This window comes from Mus caroli, chromosome 6 (genome assembly GCF_900094665.2).
Source record: "Mus caroli chromosome 6, CAROLI_EIJ_v1.1, whole genome shotgun sequence".
In the NCBI taxonomy this organism is placed as follows: Eukaryota; Metazoa; Chordata; class Mammalia; order Rodentia; family Muridae; genus Mus; species Mus caroli.
This window is the reverse complement of record NC_034575.1, coordinates 68,407,412-68,419,679: the sequence shown is the minus strand read 5'-3', so window position 1 is coordinate 68,419,679 and position 12,268 is coordinate 68,407,412. Positions and strand designations below refer to the sequence as shown.

At 37.2% G+C, this 12,268-nt stretch overlaps 1 protein-coding gene across 1 annotated transcript in view; it reads right to left on the bottom strand.

The window, feature by feature from the left end:
• Positions 1–6,146: 6,146 nt before the first annotated feature.
• The window catches only part of Rnf103 (ring finger protein 103), a 16,518-nt gene continuing 10,396 nt past the window's right edge, over positions 6,147–12,268 (bottom strand). The window contains exons 3-4 of the mRNA XM_029478295.1: positions 11,005–11,120; positions 6,147–8,162 (exon numbers count right to left, since the gene is read on the bottom strand). Coding sequence (XP_029334155.1) covers positions 6,593–8,162; positions 11,005–11,120 — 1,686 coding nt within the window. The 3' untranslated portion in view covers positions 6,147–6,592. The remainder of the gene's footprint in view (positions 8,163–11,004; positions 11,121–12,268) is intronic.

The window sequence follows — 12,268 nt, the reverse complement described above, 5'->3', positions numbered from 1 at the left end:
AATGTCCTTCACTCCAGCCAGAATCCAGGGTCTGCTGTATCCTATTACTGAGTTACATTCCGAGCCTGAAGGTCAGAAGAGAGTAAAACACCTGAATAGACTGCCAGTACCAACATACAATTATTGACAACCAAAAACAGAAACAGGATGATCACAACACACAGGATGGGTGGTGAGGTGGCTCAGCACATAAAGGTGCCTGCCAGGATGCTGAAGAATCTGCACTGGATCCGTGGGACCCACACGGTGGGAGGAGAGAACGGATTCCTGCACATCATCTCGAGCTTCCTCGAGTGCCAGGGCAAGTGTCCTACCCCTCCCAGGAAATACACAGATGTAGTTTTTACAATTAAAAAAAAAGGAAATTAATTTTTAAAATATCATTTTTAACAATTAATTTTCAGCACTTAAAATTAATTGTCTTAATTAATTTTAAATTAATTGTCTTAATTTAAAATCAGCCAGACATTTTACTTGCTTTTATGTTCTTTTGGCACAGTTGCTTTGTTTTGTTTTAAACATGTATGGATGTTTTGCCTGCGTGCACATCTGTATACCGCATGCATGCCTGGACCCCAAAGAGGCCAGAAACCAGAATCAGATTCCCTGAAACTGAGTTACAGATGTTTGTGAGACACCATGTGAGGCCAGGAATTGAACCCAGGTCCTCTGTAAAAGCAGCCAGTGCACTCAACCTCTGCACCATCTCTCCAGCCCCCTCCTTTGACTGAGTTTTAAGGAATAATAAAATGAAAACACAGGTGAGAAAAGAGAAAGATTACAAGAATAACTTGCCAGGCTCCCAAGTAACCTAAAAAGTAAATAGCATCTTTTACCTTCCTTACCTACATGATATGGGAGAGAGGTAAAACTAAAATATGTTCTTAAAATTCAAGCCAGCAATTATTTACTGTATCTATATAGGATCTTATATACTGAGAGGAGGAAATTCTATATAATATTCCACCCCTCAGGGAGCTTATCAACTTTACAGAATGAAGAGATTTTACACACAAAATAATTTAGGTTTCAAAAGTCTCCTAAGCAGAACAAATTATGTGTCGTATTATCCAGGGATAATATGACCATTATCCAGGGAATCCTGCACCTGCAAAGACCACATGCTTGGGGTTCCTTAAATACAAGAGACTGTTCAAAGAAACAGAACTTTCCTTTAAAAACAAGTTGAAATAAAATCTATCAATCTTCAGTATATCCTTCAGTTCTCTACCTCAGGGAAAATCTGCTAAGAGCAGATTTAACAATTAAGGGATGAGCCATGTGTACGAAGACCCGAAGCCCTGGCAGTCCCTCTAACCATTTTGAAGTATTTTTGTTTTTTCACTGTGGAATTTTTATGCACACATAACACTGAAAAAAGTATTTTGTCTGTTTTGGACCATGCACTATGGGTAGCTAGATTAATAACACACAGGCCCTACCATAAAAGATCTAAAACGGCACATGCAATGTTTAGTTCAATGCATCTATCAGGAATGTCCAAAGTACCTGAGACATAGAGCACACATCTCTCCACTCAGCTGTTGATGACATTAAGGTGAATCACTTGAATAAGGTGTCCTTCACCTGACTGTCACTGCCTCTAAGTATCTTTGCCCCCTTTTAAGTCTAGTAAGGAAGCAGAAGATGGGAAGGCGCAGAACTTAGGGAGAAAATTCAGCCAACGCAACAAAAAGAGTAGTAAAAGGAACAGTACAACCAGGTAGAGGGGATGACAGCAAAGCACCCACCGGAGGAAAAATAACACGGGTGGTAAGAATGTGAAATGAAAATGAGCCTAAATAGTAAGCCAGGAATGAGAGGGACCATTGATGGCCAATGCCTATTTGTTGTCTAGTCCTCAACTTCTTAAACTGTGGGTTGTGAGCCCATATGGGGTCCAGTAACTAAATTTGGGGGTCTGGATAAATGTTTTAAGAGTAAAAACTTCCTGAATTTGCAAAAGAACAAAGGTAATAAAGAATCAGACAGATGTTGAATTTAAAGTGTTTCTGGTAACAGTCACCTGTGTTTCACAGCCTGGCTTCACCACAGCCTTGTCTCTGAACATACAACACACATGCTGCACTTCATGTGTAGGGATGCCACACAGTGCCAACACAAACTGCCTGAAACATCTTGGCTCAGACTCAACGCTATCACGTGGTGAACTGCAGTATTTTTAGTGTATATACAGTTTTCTGCTCTTACAGAAACATGATGGTTTAATCACAGAAAGCAAAAGCTTACATTTTTTCTTTATTGTCATTTCTTAGCAGGTAACTACCATATCAGTATACTAGTATACTAGTAACTGTTTAGACTGGATCGTATCAGATTGTTTAAAAACTGCCAGTTGCTGACTCAGTTTCCTTAAAAACTGTTAAATCAATTTTGACATGGGATTAGGCAGAATTTTCAATAATTTCTGAAATGGCTCTAAACATATTTCTGCTTTTTTCATTTTATATTACAGACTTATACAAAGTTGCATCTTCTGCACTGAGAATCATAAAAATAAAAATGTTGATCAGTTCTAAATAATGTCAAAGATGTGCTGGGCTTCTAGGCTAACATAAAATATTCAGACAAGATTATTTTTGGGTTGTTTTGATTTTTTCAAGGCAGGGTTTATGTAACAGCCCTGGCTGTTCTGGGGCTTTATTATAGACCAGGTTGGCCTCAAACTCAGGAAGATCCACCTGCCTCTACCTCCCTTGGATTAGAGGTGTTACCACTATGCTTGGCTAAGATTTAATTATTTTTTTAAAGATTTATTTAAGTACATGAGTACACTGTAGCTGTCTTCAGACACAACAGATCCGGGCATTGGATCCCATTACAGATGGTTGTGAGCCACCATGTGGTTGCTGAGAATTGAACTTAAGACCCCTGGAAGAATAGTCAGTGCTCTTAACTGTTGAGCCATCTCTCCAACCCCAAGATTTAATTCTTTATGTAAAAATAAATCTCACTAGTATGAAAAACTCTCTTACTCTTTAGTGAACAGCAAAGCTGTAGGGATAACAGAGGCTTTTAAATACATTTATAATTTTATTGCCAGTAAATGTCTGATTTGTATAGCTATTTTATATACCTATATGCCCCAAAGTCACTTTCTTGAATGAAAGGGGTTATGAATGGAAAAGATTTAAAAGGTCTGTTTAGGATAATGATATCCAATGTGTGATGTGCTCTGGGAAGCTAGAGAAATTTTGTCTAAAAATTTCTACACTTTCATGTACATTTTGTAACACCACCCATCTCCATTAAGACCTTAAAAGGATGACTGGGGATGAAGAAAGACAACAAAGCACTGTAGTTAAGCTACATGAGATCCTTCCCTACAAAAATCAAAGGCTGAGGATGGGAGAGTGCTTGCCTAGTATGCCCCAAAAGACTGAAGTTCAATCCGAAGTACTTCAAGCGAGTCTAGTAGAAATCTGTGTATAAAACTGGTGCTGTGGGAAGAGCCCATGAAGAACATGTAAAGAACATGAAGAACAAGTAAATTTGAGAACCATCTGCTGAAAGCATGGACAAAAGAAGAGGTGAGAAATCTTGGGACTCCATTTACAAGGAAAGGATTTCAGCGCTTGTTCAGAAGTATATGCAGCATTGGTTGCAGCTATTTTAAGTTCTCAAATTTATGAAATACAATCCATAGCTGCTAGTCCTTTCTTCTAGGTGTTTTCCTATTTAAGACAAGGTCTCATATCTCTCAGGCTAGTTTTGAACTCTCTATGTAGTTGAGGATGAACTGGACCCTTGATCCTCCACCTCTGAGTGGGACAATAGATATGTACCACCATGTCAGTTTATATGGTGCTGAGGACCAATTCAGGGCTTTATGAATTCTATCTAGACAAGCATTCTGCTGATGTTTGATGGTTTCTCAATTTTTAGGATGATGACAAAGAAGTCTGTCTCTTTAGAGGTAGTTGAAATTCTGACTAGAATTTCACTGTTCAGCCTAGGAAAGTACAGTATTCTGGATAGAGGTATCAAGCTGGAACTGCCAGTCAGAGGACCTTGAAGGGTAACTGACATTTTTCTAAGGTAAAGTTGGGACTTTAGACTTGTAAATGCATGTTTTACTTGTGAAAATTTCAATTTATGATGGATTTATTATGACATAATCCCACTAAAAGTGAAAAAGCACCTATTTTCTATTAGTATTTGAAAGTAAGGCACAATTTATCATGCAAGAAAAAATTGTTAGTATCCTGGAAATAATTTATATTTTGTTTTTCCCATTTCCATTCTGGAGTGCAGTTAACTAAGGATCTTAGGTGTTCATCATGAAACTTGGGTACTCTGAAAAAAGGATGACAAGAAACCAGGGTCAAAAAGCAAACAAGTGCTTCAGGATTAAGACATTAGTAACAAGACATAAGGCTAGTGTAAAGAGGTTTCCACTAGCTAAGTATGACATTGAGTACCAAAAATAAGCATTTTTAAATTTTAATAATTTTTATGAGTGCTTTGGGTCTTTCTTTCTTCCTTCCTTTCTTTCTTTCTTTCTTTCTTTCTTTCTTTCTTTCTTTCTTTCTTTCTTTCTTTCTTTCTTTCTTTTATGGGTGTTTTGCCTGTGTACCTTGTGTGTTCACTGCCAACAGAGGCAAGAAATGTATTAGACCTCCTGAAACTGCAGTTACAAATAAGATGGTGGCTAGTTGGCTATCATATGGATGCTGGGAATCAAACCCAAGTCTCCTGTAAGAGTAGCCAGTGTTCTTAACCAACGAGCATTCTCTCTAGCACCTAAAGTTTTAATACACCAGGTAATACTAATACTAATAACATCTAAGTCCAGTGATATTCAAAACATGGGAAAAATATAGAAAGCTCTCCCCGCCTCTCTCTCTCACACACAGCCAGCTAATAAATGTACAATTAAGCAGAAATTAGAAAATGCCCATATTCTAACTTGATGACCAAGTCAAAGAATCATCACTGGCTGTTAAAACCACTGAGATGAGGAAAAAGATCACTAAGGATCACAGGTTGCTTCTTAAATTACAGAGGGAAAAGGTATCTCACAAAGGAAAGACTTGACAGATATTACTTTAAACACATTTAGAATCACCAACAACAGAACTGACACTACATGCATCCTGATACTATGTACATGAGCAACACTCAAATTTAATCTTGAAAGAAAACAAGGAACATTATATAAGCCAATTTGTACTGTTAAAAATATTAGTACCAGAACGGGCATCAAGCTTGCAATTCAGGCATGTAATCTAAGAGGCTGATGCAGGAAGATTGAGAACTCAAGGCTTACCTAAGCTATAATGAGTTCAAGACCAACTCAGGCAATCTAGTGAGACTCTATCTCAAAATTAAAAAATAAAGAGGGCTGGGGTGTAGCTTGGGGTACTTGCCTATTATGCTGAGGTCCTGAATTCAAGCCTTAGCACAACACACACACACACACACACACACACACACACACACACACACACACACATGAACAGCAGTTTCTCTAGAGGGTAGGATGGAAGAAAGGGACACTAAACCCAACAAATAATTCAACAAAACAGAGATATAAAGACTTTTATGGGACAAGAAACAAATATTAGGTATTAAATGTCAAGGGTGCGATAATGAGGTGGGGACTATTTAGGAGAAAGCTCTAATGTGGTGACTGTTTACAGGCAAAGCATCATGATTCAAGTTTACTTTCAACTGACTGAGAGGGAAAAAGAAGAACTATTAAAATTGTAATAAAAGGAGCTAAAGTAAATGTAATAAAATACAAATATGGTACACGAAAGAGAAAGATATTTTTTCTACTATCTATATGCTCAGCTTTCCTCTACCACTGAAAACTTACAAAATAAAAAGTCAGTTAAACATACAAGGTAATCCTTGTATGACTAATAAGTTCTAGTTGTTTTTACTTAGATGAATATGCTAAATACTGATTTTTCAAAGCCCCCTATAAAATTCTTTCCTATCCAAGATATTAGGCTGTGAGGTAGACCACCATTAGTCATAGCCAGTATCAGCAAAAGGATTCCATTTCTTCTCCTTCCATCTCAAAATCATGTTGCAATTACCCGAGAAATCAGTAATCCAGCAAAACACCTACAAAAACGAGTCACCTTACCACAGCTTAAGATCAGAAACCTACAACCTTCTGCTTTTAAAATAATTTATTTTATAGATCTGTTTTAATTTCATGTCTCAGAGCATACATTATTTAACCAAGAGGTGCTGGACAGAGATTGTAAAAAGGGAGAAAACACTTAGGGTAAGAAACCTGCTCAGGCCCACTAGGATTTGATCCTGCCTCATAAAGTCTTGTTAAGATTAATTTCTACCATACTTCTTTTGTGCTTACAAAAAACCCATTAACTTCTGAATTTTCGATGCTGTAAATAAATTTTTTTTACAGTTTAGTATGCATTCAATTGACACACAAGGCAACCAAATAAATTCTGTCATCAACATCAGCATAATGTATATTTCCTGTCACTGCACTAACATTAAACTAAACTTCAAACCACAAAAACATTGTGACTAACATTAAAAAGGCAAGCTGTAAGATACTCAAAGCTTATTAAGGACAAATTGCACATGGTTAAGATGGAACATCATTTGACAACGGCTGTTGTTGTGCATATGGCTGCTTTTTCTTATATGAAGGCCAACGACAAACAGGGCAACAGTGTCGGCCCCCAGCCAACCACATAACAATGCAATTCTGGTGAAACACATGACCACAAGGCAACCCCATTAGCAAACATCCATTTTCAAAATTCTCAAGGCAAACAACACATTCAGTACAGTGCAGCGTACCCGCAGGCCAAGTTAACCAGTCCGGTTCCATATCTTCATCAGTATTATGTGATCCGTACGACCTCCTCTTCCTTTCACATGGGCTGCTCTCACATTTATTGGCACATGAACAAGCCTCAGTATCACAGTGACTTGTTCTTCCTGGAGAACTATGAACAACGCTTTGTTTATCTTCAAATATATCCTTACTACTACTAAAAGTGTCCATGTTGTCACTATCTGAGTCATTTTCAGTGTCTTGAGAACTCTCCGACATTTCTTCTTCAGACTGAACCCCAAGACATTTAAATCGCCACATTGGTAAGTTTTTAATATAATCAGTTGGTATCAGAGGGTGAAGCCAAAGGTCAGGGAAAGCTAACCGTTCCAAGAATAAGTCAGGGTCTTCGTCCCAATCAGAGTCTACAGGAAAGTTCTGAAAAGAAGCAATCGGGTGGAAGAGGTAGCTGGTGTACCAGTCCCACAGACTTGATAACCATTCTAAATTATTCGCATTAACTTCATCATTGTTGCTGCGACGTCTTTTCTTCTCAAAGTAATCAATTAGCAAACCATGTCCAAGGTATGTACTGAGAAACAAGGCTGGGTGTGAAGAGTAAAACATCCAGTCTGCCCTTACCCACGAAGCCAGTGTGGTTGTATTAGAATATCGCAGCAATCTTAAACTATATTCATAAAAGCTATCTAAGTAAGGGAGTTGTAGAAAGCCCAACACAGGTAGCCAAGAAATAATTAATAGGGAATTATATGTCCCTAAAGTGCTTATGAGAACCACAAATCTCTTGATGGTTGCTCCTTGTGTAATAAATAAGTCCATCCAAGCCATAAGATTAACTAGAACCAAACTCAAAACAAACAGATCATTTACTTCAGGTTGTAATGAGCGCAGAAATGAATCCATGGCCTGAAGGGATATAAATTCACCTGTGTGGTTTCCGTATCTATAAATTCCTTCAGGAGTTCTAAGTATGTATGATGGCATGTTATAAATACCAATATCTGTCATATAACTCTTGTTGTTCCAATTTTCCACATTAACAAAAATAAACTCAACTCTTCCAGTAAATTTTATACTTAATGCAGAGAAGAAAGCTGGCGGTTGGTCAAGGTTTGCAAATAGGTATATTTTTACCCAGTATTGATCACTTTTATTCCATTCTTCCTTCAAATGCTCCACATTATATATAGTTTTGATCCGAGAAGCTGCATGGGCAGTTATCCACTTAAAAATGTGCTCTACTTCAATCTTGCGTCCACTGTACTCTTTAAGCATGACTTTCCCTTTAGATGTACTTGTTTGTGGCACAGACATGATGAGTGTGGACCGCACCCAGCCTCTCCTTCTGCAGTACCTGTTAAGAGAATGAACTGAATGAACAGCGAGGCTGTTGAACAACTTACACGTTCTAATAATTTTCTTTGGGGCCTGAAAGGTACCCTTTTAAAACCCTCTTCTCTCAGACCAGATAATCTCCAAGTAACCAAAGAGAGACCAATACTTGGCAACTGTGCCAGAACAAGCAAGTTCACTGTAGTCTTCTTTAAATTTCTGTGTTTAAGAAAAGAAAAAATTCTGTATAAGCTGTACCTAAGCCAAAGAGTCAGAAAATACTTTAGCATCTCTTATGTGCCACTGCATTACATACTAAGATCCAAAGATAATGGGAAGTAATTTTTGCTCATATGGAATTTAAAAATCCTGTTATGGATGTGAAACCAGTATCAAAGGAAGATTAAAGAAAGATCAAAGAACAGATATCATCAGGAATTTGAGCAGGTGAATAGCTCAAGAAAGGTTTGGAAAAGAACTTGGCCTTAAAAGATGGTTAGAAATTAGAGAGAAACAGACAAAGAGATGAACGCTCCTACATGCTGAGTCCCTGAGGTGGTTCAGAGTCCTTGATAGGCACCTACCTTACCACTTCTCAACTAAGTACTCCCACAAGGCCTAACACCACAGTGCAATAGGCACTAACTACTAAAAAGTGATCTTCACATAAGCCAATCCAAAAGACAGCGACTTCAAGTTACAGTTGACTTTCTTTTCTCTTTAATGAATACCATGAAAACAAGGATTTAACACTTAGAAAACAAAGACAGAAAGTATACAAAGAGTTTCAGGCCAATTCAGTTTACCGATGGGGTGAAGGAGAAGAGCATAATTATAATCACCACCTGTGTACATTTATGGACAAGGTCAGTGACTCTACTCCTTTTGGTCTCCAGCAAGTTCTTGATATGACATTTGTCACCTCTGAAAAAACAGGTGATAAGAAATACCCAAAACTAAAACAGCCATCATGTTACTTATGGATAGATAACTAAAGACATTTTTAAAAATTCTTCCTAAAACCTGCCATGTAGAATTTTATGACATATAAAATTATTCTTGATAAAAAGTAAAAAAGTCTACCATGTAGATATGTTTTGCTATAGACTTGAAAATGGATACCACTTGATTTTTTATGTTGCTTCAGAATACTGATGTAAGGGATGTTACATTTTATTTACTAAGCACATTTCATATTTTATTGGGGTTAGATGAGTATGTTACACATTCATAGGATCCAGAGAGGAGTCTAGTTATGTGGCATATGTTTTATAATGGCAACATGACTAATTTATCTCAGGAATGCGGTGGTGTAATTCGAGATAAATGAAGATGGTGTGTCGTCTTTTAAAGAGCAGGTTGTTGAGGACTCTGGGAAGCTATATTAGTGACTTTGAATCATAGCTCCTGACTCTCTGCTTCTACTGTGTTGATTCAGTCCCTTAACAGAGCATATTCTCTCTGCAAGATCGGAAAATATTCTTCATTGCTGAAACATCTCCCCAGTCCCACATCTCTACTTTTGGTCATTCTTCTTATCTTCTCTCTTATAACTACACTGGCTTCTGAGTTGTGTCATAAATCAAATGACATCTTTATGACACAAAATCTTGCTTTGTAGAACAGGTAAGCTTTAATGTTCTCATTTCCTCATTTTATGTTTTCTGTTCAGTTCAGAACTGGTATTTTTAAGTCTTGTTATTCTAAAGAACTTGAGATTACCCAAAAGAACATTTCCTGTTATAATTGTCAAATTAAATAATGTTTTCCATGATTGGGGAAAAATCTCTAATGCTTATTAAATACTGGGTTACTAATATATATTTCTCTAAGTATTCTAAAAGTATCTTCAATGAAGACAAGACTACATGCATATATTGTTTTTAAAAAATTTATATTACCATGTATCAACATAAAATCTTTTACTGCCAATTCAAAAAGAACACTTTAAAGGTCAGAATAAATTCAATGATGCTATCAAGAAAACATTTTTCAGAGCTTTGTTTTGTGCTAGTGTTTCATTATATAGATTGGCTTAGAATTTGAGACCTCCCATTCTGCCTGCCACTGGGAATACAGGCATATACCATTTTATCCAGCTTTGTTATCAGTTCATTTGGCTATATAAAAATGTTGATTTTTTTTTTTAAAACCAGTGTTCACACTGGGAGGCTCATAGCAGCCTATGACTCCAGATCCAAGGTATCCTACACCATCTTCTGGACTTCAATGGCACCTGCACTCAGATGTGCATATATACTCCTCTATATACACACACACACACACACACACACACAAAATCTAAATTTAATTAAAAATGAAATACGATAAGAATTAATGTAATCATAGACTGAATACCGAAATCAATGACAAACCAAACGACCCCATCTTAAAAAAAAAAAAAAAAAGTGAAGAAAAACAAAATAGTGAAGGGTAGAAAAGGTAGACAGGGTATGTCTGACTAAATACAATGATAAACCTGACTTGATATTAGGGAGAAGGCATACTTAAGGCTGGTTGTGGAGTAGATAGAAAGTGACTACAGGAATGCAAACTGAAGGTCAGAAGTACGGAAGTGGTTGTGTATGCCTGTAATCCAAGCCCTTGACTGAGGGAAGGGTATAAACCAGTTTGAGCTACAAATGAGAACAGTGGTCATCCACAGACATTTGGAAAACAATACTGAAACAAAGGACTACGGACAATTTTAAGGGATCTCTCAGAAAGTCAACAAACACCAGATTACACAAGCTACAAACATCTGGGTAACTAGCAGTATACTAAACAGTTCACTTCAGGCAGGCTTTATGAAGCAAAAAGGACTCTGGTCAGGGTTCAAACTCGGAATTTCTTAATCCACTTACCTGGGATCACTGGAACAGTTGAAAGTGCCTGTCCGTATTCCAAATCTTGACACTTTTTTCACCATTTTCTCCCAGTGGATTTTACCCACCAAAGGACTTCTGTCATTTGCTATGACCTATTTCCCAAAAGAGAGAGTTGAAGGAAAAAGTCAAACCTTAGTTAGCTAAACCCAACCATTCCTATCTATATAGTATAAATACTTTTTTTATTAAGAACATTCTGTTTCCACTTCTGGTCTAACTGAACCATCTCATTATTACTGCACTTCTTTTTAAATGTTAATTTATTATTATTAATTAAATTCACGTATATGTACATGAGTGCTATAGCATCCTTGTGGAGATCAAGGGGACTCATGACAGTCAGATCTCTCCTTCTGCTATCTGGGCTCTGAGGCTTAAGTCCGCAGGCTTGTGCAGCAGGCACCTTTACCTGCTGAGCCACCTTACTAGCCCTCACTGTCATTCCTACAGAAGTTGCATCTGTCCAGCTAGAAAAGAAACACAAGTGCAGTATGCTAAACCCCTTGTTATATCAGTAACTCAGAATAGGAGTCAAAAGCCTTTGAAAAATCTAGCCATATTCTCTACTATGTATCTATTCTCTGTAATTACATTACACAGACAGAAAAAGGCCCTGAAGTCCATTTTTCTTTGAAAATAAATTTTTGAAAATCCAAATAAAGCTTATAAAAATTATCACATGGAGATTTAACAAGTTCAAATCTCATGTTTTTCAGTGTTCAGCTTTGTAGCCAAGAATCAAACACATGTTTTCTATTAAACTACACTTTGATTAAATCGGTGCTACCCGTAGGACTTTTTCCTCAGCAACTTTGAAAGACTCTAAGAAAAGGAACAGCCAAAATGAAGTTGACAACCTTAAACTTCTGCTTCAAGTGTGCAAACAGCCCTTATACACAGTTAGGTCTGAAACATGATATTTTAAAGAAAGGAAAAAAATCAAATTGACTTTCAAAATGTTACTAACTTCTGTTTATGAGAATCAGTGGTTAAATACCTCTTCTCTGGATCCCCAGTCTTCCTGACTCAATGGAAGCAGAGTTCCACTGAAGATAATAGTATAGTTTTTAAAAATGTAAACATAATAAAGTACAATTCAATGGAAAACCAAAAACTGTCTAAAGTTTTCATGAAGCCATCTAATTTAAGTCCAGCATAGCTGGGCGTGATGGCGCACACCCTTAATCCCAGCACTTGGGAGGCAGAGGCAGGTGGATTTCTGAGTTCGAGGCCAGCCTGG